General features: G+C 32.6%; 1 protein-coding gene across 1 annotated transcript in view; it reads left to right on the top strand.

The window, feature by feature from the left end:
* The first annotated feature begins 3,323 nt into the window (after positions 1-3,323).
* LOC129223122 (RNA-binding protein 33-like) overlaps positions 3,324-20,956 on the top strand; it is a 75,312-nt gene continuing 57,679 nt past the window's right edge. The window contains exon 1 of the mRNA XM_054857688.1: positions 3,324-3,362. Coding sequence (XP_054713663.1) covers positions 3,324-3,362 — 39 coding nt within the window. The remainder of the gene's footprint in view (positions 3,363-20,956) is intronic.

Here is a 20,956-nt window from a genome sequence, read left to right as displayed (position 1 = left end):
TTAGGTTTTTAACATCATCTTCTCCTAACTCAGTGGCAATATATTGCAAATCTCTCTTCCTGACTCTTGATAAATAGGACATTGCTTCAAAAAAAAAAAATTTTATTATCCCACTTCTGAAGTGTAAAAACTTAAGAGCTTTTATTCAATAACAACGTAAACATCAAAAACGTTACATCACTTAATCATCAAACGTAAATCTCTTTCTCCAACCCGATAAATCCGAAAAACCTCCAACGTCTTACAGAAATCGTAATTCCAATCCCCATCGTTGCCATTCTTAATAACCCAAGTTCTTGCTTACAGGAACATTCGAGCTATTGGCAGTTCGAGGTATGGGAAGTTACCACAATAGTGTCAAAAGTTTGGGACCCAATGAAAACTTCGAGATAAAGAAATATTCCAGTTATAAATTTCTAGTTATCGAGATTCGACTGATATATTTGCACGAGGGCCTGCCTTCTGCACTATTTTCGGGATGGCAACATTCAAATTCGTTTTGTTCGAGTCAATACCTTTCAGAAAAACTAACTCCCAGAATTGTACCACAAAAATTGAACGGAAAACCACTTGCCCCTTTCCCACTGCAGTTATACCCACCCCCTCCCTCCCTGCAACGATTTCAGGGTTGGAAACATCCTAATTCGTCTTCTTTGTACGCTTTCAGAAAAACTAACTCCCGTAATTGTATCACAAAAATTGAACGGAAAACCACTTGCCTCCCCAGTGCAGTAATGACCTCCCCCATGCCCTTGCACCATTTTTGAGGTTGGCAACAGTCAAATTCATTTTCCTCTTGCCAGTACCATAGACTAACAATAAGTAGACCGAGCTTTCTCATTCTGGCTGATGAAGAAAATTGGTTCATAGATGTATCATGTGACTAGTGGAAGGGCTTGGCGAAGACTTTGGCAGCATGGTTGCTAGATGGCAGCATTATCCATAGTTTGGCACTCGACATGTATTTTAAGACAATGTGTTTTCATTAAAAAAAAACTTCCAGGTGCAGAGATTGAACTGTTTTTCTTTTAGTTATGCATTATTTTGACATTAGTAATAGTTTTTGATCAGTTTTCGGTAACTTTTATTTCATTTGGAGCTGTCAGCGTTGGCGTGAACGAAATGGCGTAAACGTTTTGCGTTAACGCAAAAATATACTAATCGGTATCTTAAATTGAAATTGTAGGAAAAAAATCTTACCGTTTGTGAATTCTATTTGGGCGCTTGCATCTTTAATTGCTTAGAGAGTTATTGAAATTGACTAAAGAAAATGCACAATACTATCTAAACGAAAAACTCACTATATTAACAAAATATTTACAACTTCGAATAACAAATTTACAAATCGGACTCCATAAATATTCCGCGTTCCATCAATTCTATTTATTTTTTTTCTCGCAGTAGCTGATCGTCTGCTACGATTAACGCTCGTTGTTGCTAGGATATCCACCAGTCACATGGTTTGGTTTATGAGCAGCAAAAGGGTTGCCATAGCTCGATCTACTCTTATTATTAGTCTATGGCCAGTACCTTTCAGAAAAACTAACTGCCGTAATTATTATATCACAAAAATTGAACGGACGACTAATTCGCAACTCCAACGAACTATAGGGGGCACTGAAGTCACTGTCTAATGGCGGAATTGAAAACTACAACAAACGCACATGGTAACGAAGAAAATGCTAAAAGTGTTGTGATTTTTGTTCGTACGTATGATTTTTTCGCTTTATTCTTTTAAAATTAATTTTCAAAGTCTTGTGGATATTCTGGCCCACGTAGAAAGAAATGAGAATTCAAGAAGCATTACTAAACGTCAAAGATTCATGCAAACTACGTAGTTCGTAGTTCTAAGCAGCTATTTCCACGATGTTGAATTCGATATTTATCAATTCTTGATAAAACTAAATAATAATTGTGGCCTGACAAGAATAACAATTAATGATAGAAAATTCAATGTGACATTACAAATTGTTATCGAAAGAAGATGATACTTTTTTGCCTTGCTTGGCTAGCGCTTATTTTTTTTTCCATTTGTAGTTGAGTTATTTCTCTCGAATTCCCGAATCGGTTCATTTAAAAATTTTCTGTTTCGATTTTTCTAATTTCTGAGTTACGATTTAATTGTGTCATGTTATGCAAATCATCAACAAAATTCTCACGGATATATGGTGGTAGTTTTCTTTTCAGTTGATTGACCATTATTTCCTTTCACTTATCGAATTCTGTAATCTTACTACCATTTTATTCCACTCATGATAAAAATTAAAAATGGTTTAACTAAAAACGCGAAATCTCGCCAAGGCTACTTTGCTCGCACAATACTAAAAATTAATAACCCTAAACAAATTTGGCGAAACCTTTCAGCTGAGAATAAAAGGAATAAAGTAAATTCTTTCTCGGTTATTCATTTTGTTCTACGATAATATATTCAAGAAAATATTTTGCATACTGTCCATTCCAACTAAATGCTGCTGTAAAATATGGTAAGTTTAATTAATTTAAGATTTAAAAAAACCCCATATTCTTACAAATTCATACAAAACAATAAAAAATTTTACCTGGTATAACGTTATCCAATTTTGTTAATCCAGAGTTTTCTTGTTTACGCTTCCACCATTTAATACTTTTTTGAAAGAAATAAGGAAAACTAACATTATTTTGAGAAGCTCGAGAATACTACTCTACTATATAAGGGACTATATAAGGGACGAATTAATTTCTGTTGTTGAAGGCGTTCTTAGACATGTTGAATGCGTTACTCAGAACAAACTGACCGCGTTTACGTCAACAGACACACGTGATGCGCAACGTGGCAATGTTTTAGGTGCAGACGCAGTTTTATAAATCACCGCAAGGTAGCGTATTCGAGCGCTGGAGTTCCGAATAAATCGAACCAGTTTGTAGTAAGTTTTTTTTTTTTGTCTTTTTTCATGTAAAGGGAGTAAATAAAAATTAGAGAAAAAAAAGAAGTCCGGAGTCGGTATGTTATCCAACGACTCCGACTCTGACTCCTCCTCCCCAAAATGAGTCTGACTCCGACTCCACAGTCCTGTTTACAACACGAGAGAGCCACGGAGGCCCTAACCTCCACCATGAAACTCTTATTTTATTCTGTGCAGTATCACCTAATGTAGTATAATATAATATAACCATTTCGTTTCGCATCAAACTGAAATGAAATGAATGTTGTTTAGAGTTAGGAACAATGTTTATTGAAAGTTTTTCATTTATAGGAATGAAATGTTTAACCAATCGTAAATTTTAAATATAGAGCACTTTTTTGTGGTGTATTTGAAATAGTTTTATCATATTTTCGTGCTATGATGGATGATGATTTGCTTGCTGACGATGGTCAATTCAAAGTAAGGCTGAATTCATATGCTTCAAATGAACATACAAGTTCGTTTGCGAAGATGTTTTATGTCTGTAGCTTATCATTCTTTTATAACCATGATTTTTCGAAGTTATTTCTGTATTTTATTTGGGATGCTCTAGAAGATGGGAAGGGGTAACACTAATGTAGCAAATTATATACTTTAGAACGTTACTAATCTGGACAATCTGAGGCGCTATGTTGACCATCGTGATTAATAATACATTTATCTAAAGGAATATGTATGGCTCTACTTCGATCCCCATGTATATATTCTTGTGACAAGTTTACAACTTCTTCAATTATTAAGGTACTGTGATGCTTCAAATATTTAATCATGATATTACAAATATTTGATATACTTCCATTTCCTAAAGCGTTAGCATTATCCTTTGAATAATTGTCAGCAAAATATAAAAGTAAAATATCGTTTGTGCTGGAGAAAAGAAATTGACAAAGAAAAAAATGCAAATTGTACGTACCTGAAATGGGGCCATTAAACTCCTTTTCAGTATATAAAATAACTTAGGCCATCCAAAAAAAATCGTTTATCCATTATATTATTAATAGCTGGCATGGAAGTTTTTCACTTTGTTGCAGAAATAACCCCTGTTTTTAAGCTATGGTACTTTTTAAAATCAATTCTAAATTTATACAGTTGTAACCATGTGAATGAGATAAGGAAGAGGGAACCTTGTGCTATTTTTCAGTTGTGCCAACCAATAATATGATTTGTAGCAAACCTAATGCTTTACTGTAGGGTGTAGAAAAGCATTAATTCACTAAAAAAACGTGCAGTATTTAAATTCGTTTCTCACACTCTTTCTCTCTGACATCTGCATTCATCAAAATTCCTATTTCATGATATTCTTAAGTTTGCACTTTTAAATGGACAACAAAATCTGGAGATTGTAAGCATTGGCAATTATTTTTTTCGCATTTTTGATTTGTACTGCATAACAGCAAAATATCAAAGTCAAAAACGACTTCTGTTAGAGTAGGTAACACAGTGGTTATGATATATATCATCTAAACGCATGTTGTATCATTATCAGAGGTGTCCACCAGGGGTGGGTCGACTTCTGTTAGAGTAGTCGACTTCTGTTAGAGTAGGTAACACAGTGGTTATGATATATATCATCTAAACGCATGTTGTATCATTATCAGAGGTGTCCACCAGAGGTGGGTCACATTGGTGCAAGTTGCACCATTGAAACTTTGAGGGGGTACAGTTTTAGAGGGGTTTGTTCTCACTTTAGGGGAAAGGCCCTCTGTAGCATTTGAGGAGATATGCCATCAACCTTGGAGAGAGGGAGGGGGTGCAGCAATACATTTTTGGTGAAGCTCATGTTAAAGTTTGGCAAGTTTATAAATAACGTTTTATTTATATCAATATGAGATAGAACAAGAGGAAATTTAGGCCAAATATTAGGTAGTAGGGCAGTTCTCAAAAGGTTGGAGCAAACACAGACCTCAAGTTTGAAGCTTCAACACCAAATAACTTTCATTTTAATTAACTCAAAAAAATTTAAGTTAAATTATAATACTGTATAGAGACAAGAATTGACATAAATTATGGAAAAAATGCTCTTTAAATGCCCTTAAAAAATATTTTCTTTGCTAAAAGGCGCAATTTCGGACATACCAAAACGTTAACTGTGCAAATGTACCATTAAAGAAAAAAAAATTTTAATTATTTCCATGCATTTCAAAAAAAAATTTAAAGGTATGAATCTTACACTGAATAATTATTTGTTAATATTTTACACAAATAACAAAAGCAAAGACAGATTATTCACTTTGTAAACGATTTTAGAAAATAGTAAGTTTGAAATTTGATGCATGTCCAAAATTTACGATCTTTACAATGCTATTTTTTGAGAACTAAGTATATGATGTTTTCATTTTAAAGGTGTTTATCCAGCCTCAGAATCAATTTTTAATTGTTTAAAAGTGTTTTCATAAGCTTTTATGCAGTATCTTAGAAGAAAAATAATTTTTTAAACGTACATGTGAGATGTCCAAATGGCGTTACGATCTTGACGCCGATAATTCTGTCCATTTATTCATATTTTTTGATGATCTACTGTCTTCTAACCTCAATAAAAAACGTTATTATAATGTTATCTTCTTTAATCCATTGGTATTTTGCATAATTAATATGTTACACATTGAACAATACATAAATTACAGTAGAAAGATGGCTGGTTATGATCGAACCGAAAGCCATTTTGCGCTAAAATCGCCAAGCAAACCTCCGTTGGCTACAACACAGTATACGATAAGCTAAAGGTTACCAGAGGGGAATTCCAGTTTGACAAATGTGGTTTATCGACAGCTGTACCAGTTTTGGCGACTTTTATCACCTGCACTAGCAATTTTTTTTATTTTTTTTTTCCCGCTTTTATTATTTTAGAATTCTTTTTCTCTTCTTTCTTTTGGAAACACATAATTTAACGATCTCCAAATAGAAATACGAATTTCTTTCTTCAATAATTTTTTTAGACATCATTTTAATTCTTATGACATTAGAAAAAATATTCATTATTAAAACTGATGTCACTTTTTACAATTGTATTATTTTTAATTTGAAGCTTTTTTTTTAACCTTGCATCAATTTCTTCAAAATCATTCCAAAACTTTATTATACAGTGGCTCCCATAAGTCTTCGTACACCTAGGACTTTCAACGAAATGGGCCCCAAATCATTGGTTAGAATAATAATTTCGGAATAAGTAATTATAAGATCTATGATCAATTTTTAACAAAACTGCATGAAAAGTTTTTAAAAAATATTAAAACTTAATTTTTTTAAAATCAAAAAACGAAAAGTGCCGGAAATTTTACCTCACAAAAGTCTTTGTACACTTTATAAAATGTCTATATATTATCAAGTAATCTAACTTTTGATTAAGTTATTAATTAGTAGAATATCATACAGTATTCATAACACCGTTTAAACGTCTGGGAATAGATTTCATTTTTTTTCTTTCTTTTTTTAGCGTAACTTCTGAGTAAGTGTTCTACCACACTTCGAGTATTACTATTTCTAGCTCTATTTTCGTTTTAAAGCCCTATTTTCGTAATCTAGCGTCCAAACATCTCTAAATACGTTACATTAAGTTACAATCTGGAGATTGAGGGGGTATTTTCTAAACCTTAGGACAATTTTCGAGGCACTAGACGCAAACGTTAAACCGTGTGCTTCTTATCGTTACCTTGATAAAAAACTAAGTTGTTTCCAATAACCAAATTTTTGGTTAAGAGTTCAAAATTGGTTTTTAAAATATTTAAAGGAACAGCATGATTCATTATTTCATCAAAAAATTACAAACTACCAAGTTCTGATGCTGATATGCACCCTCACACTAAAACACCTGATCAACTGATCCAACTAAGTTCTTAAGATTAAGTTCCTATTTTTTTCTTATACTTACAGTTATACAACAATTTAACCAAAAATGTTGAATTAATTTCTATCTGTAAGTAATACGTGTTTCTAAAACGTTTTTAGCTTATTTATCATTGATTTTGCGACGAAAAGCATAAGCTTTCTGTTTTTCGCACAACCAAGAAAATTTTTGCGGAAAGAAGTCCCATTTAATCCAGCTAATCAGAGAACTTGGTGAACAATTTTAGGGGAACATTAAATGTAAAATGTTTCATTTAACTCTGCAGAAACTTTTACAGTACTCAAATGTGTATTTTTCATAAATTTTTTAACTTTAAATCTACGATCACGTTTTGTCAACTTTGCAGGTTGACCTTTTCTTGCCTTGTTTTCGGTCCGATTCCTTTCTTTAAAGCATTTTATCAAGCACTTTATAATACAAACAAATAAATTAACTGACATTTCAAACCAATTTACCACTACTGCAGGAAAAACATTCAAATTTTGAGTGGCGTTTGCAGTTTTTTACGAATACCAGCCATTTTACAGTAATAAGCAATATATTAAGAAATAAATAAACAAAAAATTAAAGCCAAATGACTTATAAGGGTCAACACAATGCAAAAATATTAATAAAACGGCATATGATAATTTTAATTATGAATTTATTCGAAAATATTTGTACGATGACTTTTGTGGCGTGTTATTTCTCTGTCTCTTCGTTTTCTGACCCATTTGGAAAAGAAGATCCGTCAATATTTTGAAAAAAAAAACCAATGGGTTATACTTAGAATGACATAGGAATGATGAGAAAAAATATTGGACTTTATATTCGAATTCAGTTTTGAGTTATTTTGGTTTTACTAAAAAGTTTCAAAGTGTACGAACACTTTTGGGAGCCACGGTATGTAAGGAGCAGCACGTATAGTCATTCAAGTATTTCATTAATATCCACTTTATTATTAAATTGCAAAATTTAAAAAGTAGTAAATAAAATTTTCATTGGAAAAGTTAAAAATCAGATTAACAATTGTCAAAAATGGTGAAACTTACGTTATGATGATGTCCAAAATCCGTTACCTACAGGACAACAATGTCCAAAATCTGTTACCTACAGACTGCTGATTTAATTTTCTAATTAACAATTTTTACAAATACCTGCTGTCTTTTCATGTTCATATATTGTGTTCTAGGTATGCATACTATAGAATAAAAGCAAAATTGATGTCAAATTCGAAAATTTTTGAAATTGCTCAAAGTTAACTTTTTTGTTCCCACTTTTTGAGAACTGCCCAGTATATTTTAGAAAAAAATCATAAAAATAATTTAATCTTCAAACATGGGCGAATTTACAAGATGCCGAGGGGGGGGGGCAATGCCCCCCAGTCTTGAGTAGGACTTTATAGTAACAATATACTTTCCAAATCTTAAAAGAAAAATTCATGATTTTTTTCTTTTTTGAATAGTTAAGAAGCGAAAGTGAAGAGAAAAATGAATACTTTTCTAAGGGGGTGGGGAGGGAGGAGAGAACACCATACAATGTATGACAATTAGTAAAGCTGTCACTGGGATGCTGAAATGTGTTGGAAACGACTACTTTGAACTGAAAGCTATCAGAGCAAGTATATAAGTGAAAATATTGAATGAACCAGCTATCTATTCAGCTGCAATTATTAAAATACTCAACAATTATTTTCAACAAATTAGAAACTGAAACAAAGATTTAAAAAAAGGATTTATTTATGAACTAAAAAAGCTATAGGGGCAGTTCTCAAAAGGTGGGGCAAACACAGACCTCAACTTTGAAGCTTCAACACCAAATAACTTTCATTTTAATTAACTCAAAAATTTTTGAGTTAAATTATAATACTGTATAGAGACAAAAATTGACATAAATTATGGAAAAAATGCTCTTTAAATGCCCTTAAAAAATATTTTCTTTGCTAAAAAGCGCAATTTTGGACATACCAAAACGTTAACTGAGCAAATGTACCATTAAAGAAAAATGTTTTTAAATTATTTCCATACGTTTCAAAAAAAAAATTAAAGGTATGAATCTTACACTGAATAATTTTTTGTTAATATTTTACACAAATAACAAAAGTAAAGACAGATTATTCACTTTGTAAACGATTTTAGAAAATAGTAAGTTTGAAATTTGATGCATGTCCAAAATTTACGATCTTTACAATGCTATTTTTTGAGAACTAAGTATATGATGATTTCATTTTAAAGGTGTTTATCGAGCCTCAGAATCATTTTTTAATTGTTTAAAAGTGTTTTCATAAGCTTTTATGCAGTATCTTAGAAGAAAAATAATTTTTTTTAAACGTATATGTAAGATGTCCAAATGGCGTTACGATCTTGACGCCGATAATTCTGTCCATTTATTCATAATTTTTGATGGTCTACTGTCTTCTAACCTCAATAAAAAACGTTATTATAATGTTATCTTCTTTAATCCATTGGTATTTTGCATAATTAATATGTTACACATTGAACAATACATAAATTACAGTAGAAACATGGCTGGTTATGATCGAACCGAAAGCCATTTTGCGCTAAAATCGCCAAGCAAACCTCCGTTGGCTACAACACAGTATACGATAAGCTAAAGGTTACCAGAGGGGAATTCCAGTTTGACAAATGTGGTTTATCGACAGCTGTACCAGTTTTGGCGACTTTTATCACCTGCACTAGCAATTTTTTTTCTTTTTTTTTCCTGCTTTTATTATTTTAGAATTCTTTTTCTCTTCTTTCTTTTGGAAACACATAATTTAACGATCTCCAAATAGAAATACGAATTTCTTTCTTCAATAATTTTTTTAGACATCATTTTAATTCTTATGACATTAGAAAAAATATTCGTTATTAAAACAGATGTCACTTTTTACAATTGTATTATTTTTAATTTGAAGCTTTTTTTTTAACTTTGCATATTTCTTCAAAATCATTCCAAAACTTTATTATATGTAAGGAGCAGCATGTATAGCCATTCAAGTATTTCATTAATATCCTCTTTATTATTAAATTGCAAAATTTAAAAAGTAGTAAATAAAATTTTCATTTTAAAAGTTAAAAATCAGATTAACAATTGCCAAAAATGGTGAAACTTATGTTATGATGATGTCCAAAATCTGTTACCTACAGGACAACAATGTCCAAAATCTGTTACCTACAGACTGCTGATTTAATTTTCTAATTAACAATTTTTACAAATACCTGCTGTCTTTTCATGTTCATATATTGTGTTCTAGGTATGCATACTATCAGGGTTCGCGTTTACGCGCTATAGCGGGTTTTTACGCAAATTCGCGGGAAAGGGACGCAACTTCCGCGAAAAATCGGGTCCCAGGGACCCAGATAACCCAAAAGATAAGAACCAGAAAAAAAATGGGAGAAAATGCTAAAGATCTATTTAGTAAATTCTTTTAAGCTTCAAAATGACTAAGAGAATCAACAGAAAGGGACTAAAATGACCCTATCTGTTTATCAGATATTCAAACACACCCCAATTGTGGACCAGTCAATGGAATTTTAGTGATAAGACTGGAGCTTACAGTGACCTCCTGGGCAGAGCTCAGGGAGCAAGTTCACAAATAGCCCATTGTACTGAATTCTAAGAATAAGCTTTCCCTCAACTTTTATCTTGAAGAAATTCCTAAAAACAGAAATGAAGACTAAAAATGAGAGGTTTTCAATGCAATCTTTAGGATTATTACAAGACAATTGTACAGTAAAAATATTGCAATTTGACATTCATGTAACCAGAATTACTTTTGAAAATCATCATTTTGCATCCCCAATAAAAAGAGGGGAGAAAAAAATGGCGAACATTTTCCAGATCGCGCTAAACACAAAGAGTTCGGAACTTTACATTTTTCTTGTTAAATTGCTTATGAATACTTGAATTTTATACAAAAGCACTTTAACCTTGTTCTTTTTCTAATAATTCATCTCTTTCTGATGGGTTATTTTTATTTGGACTTGCAAAAGTCGGGTATTAATCGATCGCGCCATTTTTGCGCGCCATTTTCAAAATTGCGCGATTTTAAAAATAGAACAAAAATCAAAACAGATATTTTGAACAAGTCAAAATAAAGTCAAATATACTGATTTAAGATCGCAAATGAGCAATTTTCACACTCATATGAGAAAATGTTTCGTTTTTGCGATCGCGATTTTTGCGTAGGGTTCATTCGCTTGCGATTTATTATTATTATGTAATTGCCAATGATAATTGGGAGGGGGGGGGGTCTGTTTGCTTTTTTCACTAAGAAAAATTTCCAGGAAAACAAAAGTTAAGGGAGTGCTTTTTGCTTGATCAATCAGAGGCACTTGTTTTATATTTTATGGTAAAACCTATTTTTAAAGTAAATTTTGAGTTAATCTCATTGTAACTGACCAAATAGTTTCTCACATAACTGAGTCTTGCAAGTGTATTATTTGAAAATAATTTTACAATGATAAAATCACAAAAAAAAATTAGGGCAAAAATAACCAATTTATTTTATTTCATGCCTCCCCCCCCCCCCCCCAAGTATAAATATTTTTATATTATTCATTTACACACTAAGATTTTCTGTTTAAAATTTAAGGGACTCATTTTTTCCACCAAAGGACCCAAATCTATTTTATTAATGGGTCCCTGGGACCCATGTTATGGATAGTTGAGCGCGAACACTGATACTATAGAATAAAAGCAAAATTGACTTCAAATTCGAAAATTTTTGAAATTGCTCAAAGTTAACTTTTTTGTTCCCACCTTTTGAGAACTGCCCATAGCTTACTGCACCCGCTTGGTTGAAGGCTCCCAAGATTTGTTCCTTACCAAAAAGAAAAATGAAAGGACTTGAAAAAATAAATTTCATTTTAAAGTGCTTGAAAACCTCGAAAAATTTGGTAAAGTGTGGACACAAACCATAAATGTAAGCATTTATAACAAATGGGAGGGGTAGACAACAGAGGCATAAGTGCCAAAATGTGTTAAATTCAGTTCCTTGCCTCATCCTGCATCAAAACTGTAAAATCTATGGTTCTCACGTTTTTGTAACACATTACTTGAGATAAATTTTTGTTACTTGTATGTTTCATATCCTGCTGTTTGTTTAATCTCAAATGCAATGGAAATTCTTTTGTATTGCTTACTTTTATCTTTTACTGCATATTGTTAATCTGTTCAGCCCGGAAAAAAAAAACCACCACCTCTATTCCTTTTCGTTTTCTGCACTGCTTGTAAATAAAAAAAAAAGATGTTGCAATGAGAAATCTAATATTTTTTTTCCTTTTAAACTTAAACTTAAATTTCTTACAAAGTTAGAACAGTACTGTAAAACTGTACAATCTAGTACTAGATTTCAGAGACTGGAAAGGGCAAATGAAGTGCCTTAAATAATTTTAATTGTTCTCGAGTTCATGAAATGGATTAGATGTGTTTTTGAAATTCCTAAGCAAAGGGTGCTTCAGTTTTTTCTCTTATAAAGTGTATATATTGTGAATTGTCCAAATGGACAGCATGTTACTCTCCTGTTATCTATTACACCATTTCTTTCAAAGCATTTTTTGCTATTGATCATTTTGTATTTAATTCATTGTTGTATTTGTGGCTGAGTTGAAGGTGAAGCCGCCTGGATCTGGGGGAAAACTAATTTTCCGCAGTGAACTGTATTGTAAGATTTGATGACTGCATTAATGAGTCGTTGGTAAAAAAAAAATTTACTTTATTTACATGTTAGGCATAAACATCATAAAATAATAATGGGATATGTTGGTATCCTTGCAAAAGATTGCAGGGTTCCTACGCTCCTTCAAAACTCCTCCAATACTCCTTCATTTAGGATTTTTTTTAAAGGTCCCTTCAAACTCCCTTATTTTGGTTTTAACTCCTTCTTTTTTAGTTCAAGACAACATAATCTTCCTCTATTACAGTAATTTAAAATTTTTCGATCAACAACTGTTAACTTTGTCACAAGAGTGAAGGGGGAAAAAAAGCTGCTTGGAGAAAGAAAAATAAACACAATGAATGCGGGGAAACAAACTATATTTTTTCGCATCCGAGAAAAGAAAATGATTTTCTCCATAATTCAGTTTTCATATACAGTGAAGCACCGTTTATACGTTTTTAAAGGGACTGTATGAAAAAAACGTACAATTAAAAAAACGTATAATAGGTATAGGTTAATGTGTATTAGACTCTGCAGGGACCAACTTAAAAAATGTTTAAAAGAGAAATGTATAAACAGTGCTCCACTGTATTTCATTTGTCACATGTAATAAAAATCATCTGCCGCTTGATTACCTATCATCAGATGGCAGCATGAAAGACGATTTATCGACAAGGGAAACTATGAGATTTAATGGCTCGTTGCAAATAAAAGCGAGAAAAGAAGGACTTACTTTTTTTGTGGTTTTTTAAATCTGGATCTTTGATGTGTGTTAAATCAACGGGAAGAGAGAAGGTGACAAAAAGTGACATCACACAGTTTTTATAACACTATGTTTATGAAAAATGTGGCATCTGACAAGGAGAGGAGTAAGATGTAGTGTGACACTTTGTGACAAAGGAGAAGGAGGTCAAATATGTTGAGAAAAGTGCGACATCATTTACAGATAGCCCGAAAGTACTCCTTCAAAACTCCTCTAAAACTCCTTCATTTTGTCTCTGAAATTGAGTATAAACCTTGAATTGGGAGCGAGAGCCCTATGGCTGCATCCGCTAACGACGTTGGAAGAGCATCTCACGAGGGATGGTTTCCCACGCTCCTCCCCTTTATCGCTCAGCGACACGCGCAGAGGTGTTAACAGAAGGCGTGATCAAAAACTAATTGAATTGAACCGACAGCCCAATGTAAGCAAATAACAAAGCATAATCTTCTCTTCTACCCAGAACCATTCTTCTACCTCGCTTTTTCTCTCTGAGGACTGCTGTCACTGATTTGTCAACCCGAAAACAATTTTTACTCTGTATTATCACAATTTGCAAAAGAGTATTTTGCTATTTTTTTCTGAAATCTTTGTAGTTCCAATTACCCCTTATAAGGTTTCAAAATAGGATAGCTTGTCATCTTTAGATGATTGCCTACATGACCTCAGGTGCTTTATGGCATCTGTGCAGTAGGCAGTCCCAAAAAGCCCCATTATGCAAGTCATTGAACCCCTTTTCAAGTGTTACGCAATCCAACCTCCTTCTTACACTACAAGACTACAAATACATTTTTTTTATGTAGCGACTTAACGACAACAAGCTTTGTTTGAAATGTAGTTGCTATTAGATGAAATCGTATTAGTTGCTCATAGATGAATTTGGCTAGAATGGTATTCAGTTTGCACTCATTTTCAAAAGAGAAGGAAAAAAAACAAGATTGAAAATTGAAGAAAAAATTCACAAAATTTAGAATATTAAATTAGTTTGTTCAAATATGAGAAATTATTAAACATTATCCGTACATGATTTTGAACCAATTTCATAATTTAAATAATGCTGCAAATAAAAAAAATATTTAATTTTGTTGAATATTTAAAGTTCTTTAATTTTCTCTAAAAGAAAGAAATTAATCATGAGTTACAGGGGAAAATATGTTTTTCTCCTTTGAAATAACATGCTGTAACGGATCCGGTGCGACTTCCACTTTCTTGAAAGGACGACACAGTTGTTGATTAAAAATACAGGAAATTTATTTACACTATGTACAGGGAAGATCGTCAACAACTGCTAAATTAATCATCAGCAATTAAGCAAATATCACACAACACCGTAAACTCAACGGTTACACACGTATTTACTTCAAAATAGGAAAAACAACACAGCGAAATGGCTCGCAATAAACAGAGCTAATACACTGTCAGTGCAAATTCTCCATCGAAAACTGACTTTTATCATGCGGGATGCTTTTTATAAACACCGAAAAGAGAGCTCTCAAATATTCCACAAGATTCCAAATGCTTCTCGAAAATCGTAGACCGTTATCTTATTTCATTCACAAATTTTATCAATGAAAAAAAAATAGGTTGATCGTATACTTCTGTCGAATGTATAGGGGTTGTATATTCATTACGGGAAACTTTTTACAGGTTACGTTACTACAGTAAAACCTCCCTTAACGGACACTCCCGAATAACGGACACCTCTAATTAATGGACATTTTTGCAAGTCCCAGTCCCTCAATATAGGCCATTCCATGTAATTCACTCTGAATAAAGGACACTCCGAATAACGGACAGACACAAAAAATTTCCCTAGCGATCGTAGCACTTTCGGTTTTTTTTCTTTTCACAGAATATCTTAGTAACTGCTTGCCTTACAAAGCTTTTCATCCTCCACAACTGATATTCCCCCCCCCCCCCGTCATTTCCTTATCATTGTTTCTTGGAATTAAAAGGGTAGTAATGGGCAGAGGCAGCGATTGGGGCTTAAAAGTTGAGGGCAAAAAAAAAAAAAACTAAAAGCCATGGTACTTTTTGGGGGCAGCAAAAAATGAAAAAGAAAAAAAAGTCATAATTTTGTTACGGCTAGTTTTGAGAGTATTCAAGCAGATAAGTGAAAACTGATGTCAGTCTAACAATTAAAGTACGTTTTTCTTAAGATTTTAATGAATTTTGTATACAATAACTATTCAAAAGTTAAGATAAAAAAAAGAGGAAACTGGGCGCTTTTTCTAACTGAGGCTCTTGGGGTCTCGGGAGATGCAATTGAGTAGACCGGCGCCGGTAGTAGTCGGCTTTATGGCGCCGTGGTTTCGTTGGGTTGTTTAATTTTTAGACATGAAAAAGATTTGCCCATATTCAAGGTCATATTGCCAACTGTCAATCACGCAATAGTGATACTCGAGATAAAATAAATAAGTTAACCATAAAAAGTGTGGGGGGAAGGGGGTTGCTGCGCCGAATCGCCGCCGTTGGTAATGGGATATTCATACCCTGAGATGAATTGAGAGGCAAGCGAACCTGCTTTTCATGCAGCAATCGTAGCTTTGCAGTTGCAAACTTTCCTAAAGGCGTCTTGATTTAGTTGATTTTTTTGTGTGACAATATTATTTGAGTTTTAAAATGGCAACTAAAAGATAGAGACTGACATTGAAAGAAAAAATTAATGTTTTGGATGTTGCCAAAAAAGAAAAAATAAGTGTGCGTTGTCTTGCCGATCGTTTTCAAGTTGGGAAAACTCAAATCAGCGAAATTTTAAAAGATAAAGACGAAATTAGAAAATTGTAGATTGTAAGTTTGAATGAAAATTTTAAAAATGTAAAGTTTCGCAAAACAGAAACCAGTGAAATCGACGAGGTTGTCATGAAATGGTTCAGAGCTGCTCGTGCAAAGAACGTCTCAAAAAGACGGGCGTCTAGCCGCAGCCCCAAAAACTTAACACAAATGCTCCGATTCACATGCGCATCCGCAGACTTGCTTTACTGTAGCCGTATTGCCGAACCTCGCTCATTCATTTTAGCGTTGTTGATCTTTTCGCACGTGCTGTTTCATCTTGTCACAATGAGTTTTATTTTCCATTGCGTTCCCACAAAAGGCCCTTTTCAGGGCCAAACAAACGGTCCTTTTCAGGGCCAACAAAACGGCCCTTTTCAGGGCCAAACAAACGGTCCTTTTCAGGGCCAAACAAACGGTCCTTTTCAGGGCCAACAAAACGGCCCTTTTCAGGGCCAAACAAACGGTCCTTTTCAGGACCAACAAAACGGCCCTTTTCAGGAACAACAAAACGGTCCTTTTTCAAAGCCTATCCTTGAAGAGGAACAGCAAATAGCATTGAGTTTGTTACTTTGTGACTCTAAGCCTGTACATGGCAGTTCTTCTCAAGATTCAAAAACTATGGACAATTAGCCAAAAGTTGTTGTGTATTTTGCATATTAATGTATTGATTTACTAATGAAATGAGACTGAGTGTGATTAATATAATATTTATGATTAGAGTTTTAAATTTATTCTGAAGTAGCAGAATATAAATAAAGCAATTTAATATGTACTTCTAAAGATTCTCAATGTGCTTGAACAACTAAAAAATGCGTGAAAGGTAGCACGACAAAACGGTGTGAGTGAATCCTCCCTGTGTACAATTAAAAGACAAGACAAGAAGTTCCGTCTAGAACTAAACGAGCCTACTTTCTCGCATACCCATACAACTTTCTAATTACCTGATAAATATTCTCAAAAATAACTAAAATCACAAATTATTTCAAACATATTTTTTAAATATTTTAAGAGCTGATTCCTAGGAATAAAATATTCCTCACTCATCTAAAAAGTTAGATGGGTAAAGAAAACGAACAAATAAAATATCAGCACCTTTTAAACAAAGTAGCTAATACTCTTTTTTCCATTAAAAAAATTCTTTAAGAGCTTTCAAAACGAAAAAATAATGATTAAAATTAATAAGCTCATTAAAATAAATACATCATATCAAAAAAAAACTTTTTTTCCCTTTGTAGCCAAAAATAATTTTTAAATGAATTAATGCCCTTACCAAAATAAATAAGAACCATAAAATGTCAAGAACTAATTTTCATTGTGAAAAAAAAAAGAATCGTCTGCCTATATCTTTATGTAGAAACATAAATGAATGAGTTTATTCCCCGAAAACTGAATACTTAAAATAAAACTTTAGCATGAAAATGAAAACAAGTCATATCAACAATTATTTCACAGTTAAAACCATAGCTGAGGATTCAAAAAATCAGTAATCCAACGTCATTAAGCAATTGCTTAACCGTTTACCCTCCAATGTTCCAAAAATGGAACATCATATTTAAGTGAAAATTTTCCCAAGAAATAACGTTAAAATAAACAAGTTTTTTTTAACACAGTTTAGTCTTATTTCAAAGTATTTTTTGATTTCCTGCTTGATTGTTTATATGTTTTCAATTATTTATTGCGATTTTTCAAAGATGAGTGTTTTTTTAGCTTTTTGCAACTTTTTCTTATAAAATTTACCAAAAATTGGCTTTTTCAGAAAACGTGATGATATTTATTATAGTTGTGAAAAATACTTCAATGTATGATTTTAAAATGCTTGTAGAAATGTACAATGATATTTCCGAAAGGTGTACAGATTCAAAATAGCATGTTCCAATTTTGGAACATTGGCGCTTTTAGGGAGTCAAATTTCCAAGAAGTAAATCTTTCGACTTCAAGGGGGAAATTTCATTTTTCGTAATATATGTTTCTTTTTTTTTTCTAATTTTGAATGTACTCAGATGTAGATGTTGGCAAAACCAAGAAAGTTTATATTTTGAAAGGATATGACGTTTCGTTAGTAAAGAAAATAATAACAGTCTTCTGTTTGACGGACTATATGGCGACGAATCCACACCTGCTCGGACAGCTGCATTGTCACGTGATAATAAAAATAATATTAGTTAGCGTTTTATTCTTCATATTTTAAATGCAGTTCAATAATTCGCTTGCTTTGTTTTCGAGCAAAACGAAATTCTGTTTGATGTATACCAACTGTTCATAAATGTAAAAAAATGTCTACAAGATTTCTTACTGTAGAACAAGCTGTGGCTTATTTAGAGACATTGTCAGATTCGGATTTGTCAGATGTAGATATATGCCAATTACCCCCTGATGAACCAGGCAATATCACTGAGGAAGAATAGATGTTGACAGAGATGAAATCCTACAATTTTTTGGTTTGCTGCAATTGAGTGGGTACCATTCTGTTCCTTCTGAAGATATGTATTGGAGCAGTGCAGAAGATACATCTGTACCAATTGTACCAACAGTTATGCCTCAAAATCGTTTTCGATAAATAAAAAACAACTTTCATTTGATGGACAACCATGAATTAAAACAAAATGACAAACTAAGAAAAGTATACCCTATTTACGAAGAATTGTGTAAAAACCTTCAACAATTTGGTGTAGTTCATGAAAAATTGAGCATAGATGAATCTATGGTTCCCTACTACGGTCAGCATTCATGTAAAATGTTTATTAGATGAAAACCAATAAGATTCGGCTTCAAAATTTGGATGCTGTGCTCTTCAAGTGGATACCCATATTCCATGGAGATTTATTCAGGCAAAAAAGAAGGATTTCCTGATGTGCAATTAGGATCCAGAGTTGTAAATGATCTATTACCAGTTTTGACTGACACGTCTAAGCATGAAGTATACTTTGATAACTTTTTTACATCATATGACTTAATTTCTCAGCTATCAAAAAAGGTGTACGAGCAACAGGAAACATTTCGTAAAAACCGAACTGGCCATTGTCCACTGAAATCTAAAAAAGCCCTTTCTAAAGAAGATCGAGGAAATTTTGACTATCGATCTGATGAATCAGTGTACCTGTGCAGCTGGAATGATAATGCAGTGGTTACATTAGCATCTAATTTTTATACACATGAACCACTTGCATCTGTAAAATGTTACTCAAATGCGCAGAAATGCAAGATAGATGTGCCACAACCTCATCTTATCAAGATATACAATGAAGGAATGCAATTCTTCCTTTCATATCATGGGCATTAGTTATTTTTGTATTGGATTTTCTGAATTCTGATATGTACATAAATGCAATTTAAAATATTATTTTTTCCGCAATAAAGTAAGCTAAGATAAAAACCGCATTCAAAACCTCTCAGTTTAAAAAAATTCTCTGAAAAAAAAAACTTCATACAAAGCGCCAATGTTCCAAAAATGGAACACACTGAAAAACATAGTAAAAATTTTTTTTCTGGAAATTTTATTTTATTTCTGTATTTACGAGACATAAATAGACATAATTTCAAAAAATTACTCAAATTTGATCATCCGTCAATAGTTCGGCGGTTAAACGGTTAATGACGTTGGATTACTGATTTTTTTTTTAATCTTCAGCACAAAGGTATTTATTCGTTACATAGCTGAGGAGTCTGAGTTGGAGCCAATCTCATTTTGGGATAAAAGAGTATGAGTTGAATATCCAAGAATCGGAGTAGGCCATTTGTCCTCAGTGTATAAAGCGCCTGTTTATTCGGATCAAATTTGTAGAAAAAATATATTTACGTAAATAATCATTTAAAATTATGATTTCAAGAACAGAAGTTTAAATGCGCCAAATATTCTGTTTCATTTCAATTAAGCATACTACTCCTGCAAAGGACGTACAATAAAGTATAGTACTAATTTAGCAAACAATATGATATACTTTGGATGTCAGCCCAATACTATTGCAGCTGAATTATAACTGATGAAGTAATTGAGAAAAAATGGTATGATATAGTTTTGTTAGAAAGCATTGTTTTTTGGTGCAATAAAAGATAAGTCTGCATATTTAAGAATATTATTGATTATTATCAGGATTTTCGTTTATTAGGATTGCCTTTGGTCCTATCTAGTCCGGATAAATGAGGTTGTATTGTACATGTAAGGATCGTTATGAACCCCACCTCCCAGAACGAAAGTTCTGGTTGGGCAAGAAAACCTCAGTATTTATCCATTTTACTGTTTGTTTAGATTCAAACCTATTATCTGTTTACAATACATTGCAACAAGTACTGAGAAAATTTCACTAACTCTTTTGTAACATATGTTTTCAGGTTTTAATATTATAAGATAATGCTTAGCAAACTAAATAGGAAGAGTTTTGATGCAGTTTTAAATTACATTAACAAACGCAATTACTTTGCATCTACAGAGCGGCAACAGTTATCGCTTTTTGTGAAACGGCCCAGATCAAAACCCCTTATGAGAAGCAATATTAAACAAAGTATTGACAGCCCATTCAACTGTTCCTATATCTCTGTTTTTCCAATATATGATTTTAGTTGATTAAGAGAAGACAGTGTCGTAAGTTACCAGGCAACTTCAAAGAGAAAGCTTTTTAAAAAAAGTTCTGTACACAAATTTGAACATTAAAGCTAATTTTAAGTCAAATATGCACAATTCTTCATTTATTTTTTTCTCCATTGAGAGGGGTTTAACCCCTAAAACCCTCCCCTTGGACACGACTCTGGCATCAACATCTTCATTTTATAAAGTTACAAATGGGATTAATGGATTTACTGCACAGTATTATTATAGTACATGATTTTATTATTACTAATGTACTGTATATATGAAGTAAGACAAAACAACGTTAGAAGAACCACAAATTTGCAAAGGTATTTATTTATCTTAATTGTATATATGGTTTATTTTATGTCTGCCTTCCCCGTTGAGCACTAATTTTGTGCATTGAAACGTTATTTTATGTTAATAAAAA

This window comes from Uloborus diversus, chromosome 5 (assembly GCF_026930045.1).
Source record: "Uloborus diversus isolate 005 chromosome 5, Udiv.v.3.1, whole genome shotgun sequence".
In the NCBI taxonomy this organism is placed as follows: Eukaryota; Metazoa; Arthropoda; class Arachnida; order Araneae; family Uloboridae; genus Uloborus; species Uloborus diversus.
Note: the sequence above shows the minus strand (reverse complement) of the source record. Positions and strands in the feature narration are given on the sequence as shown.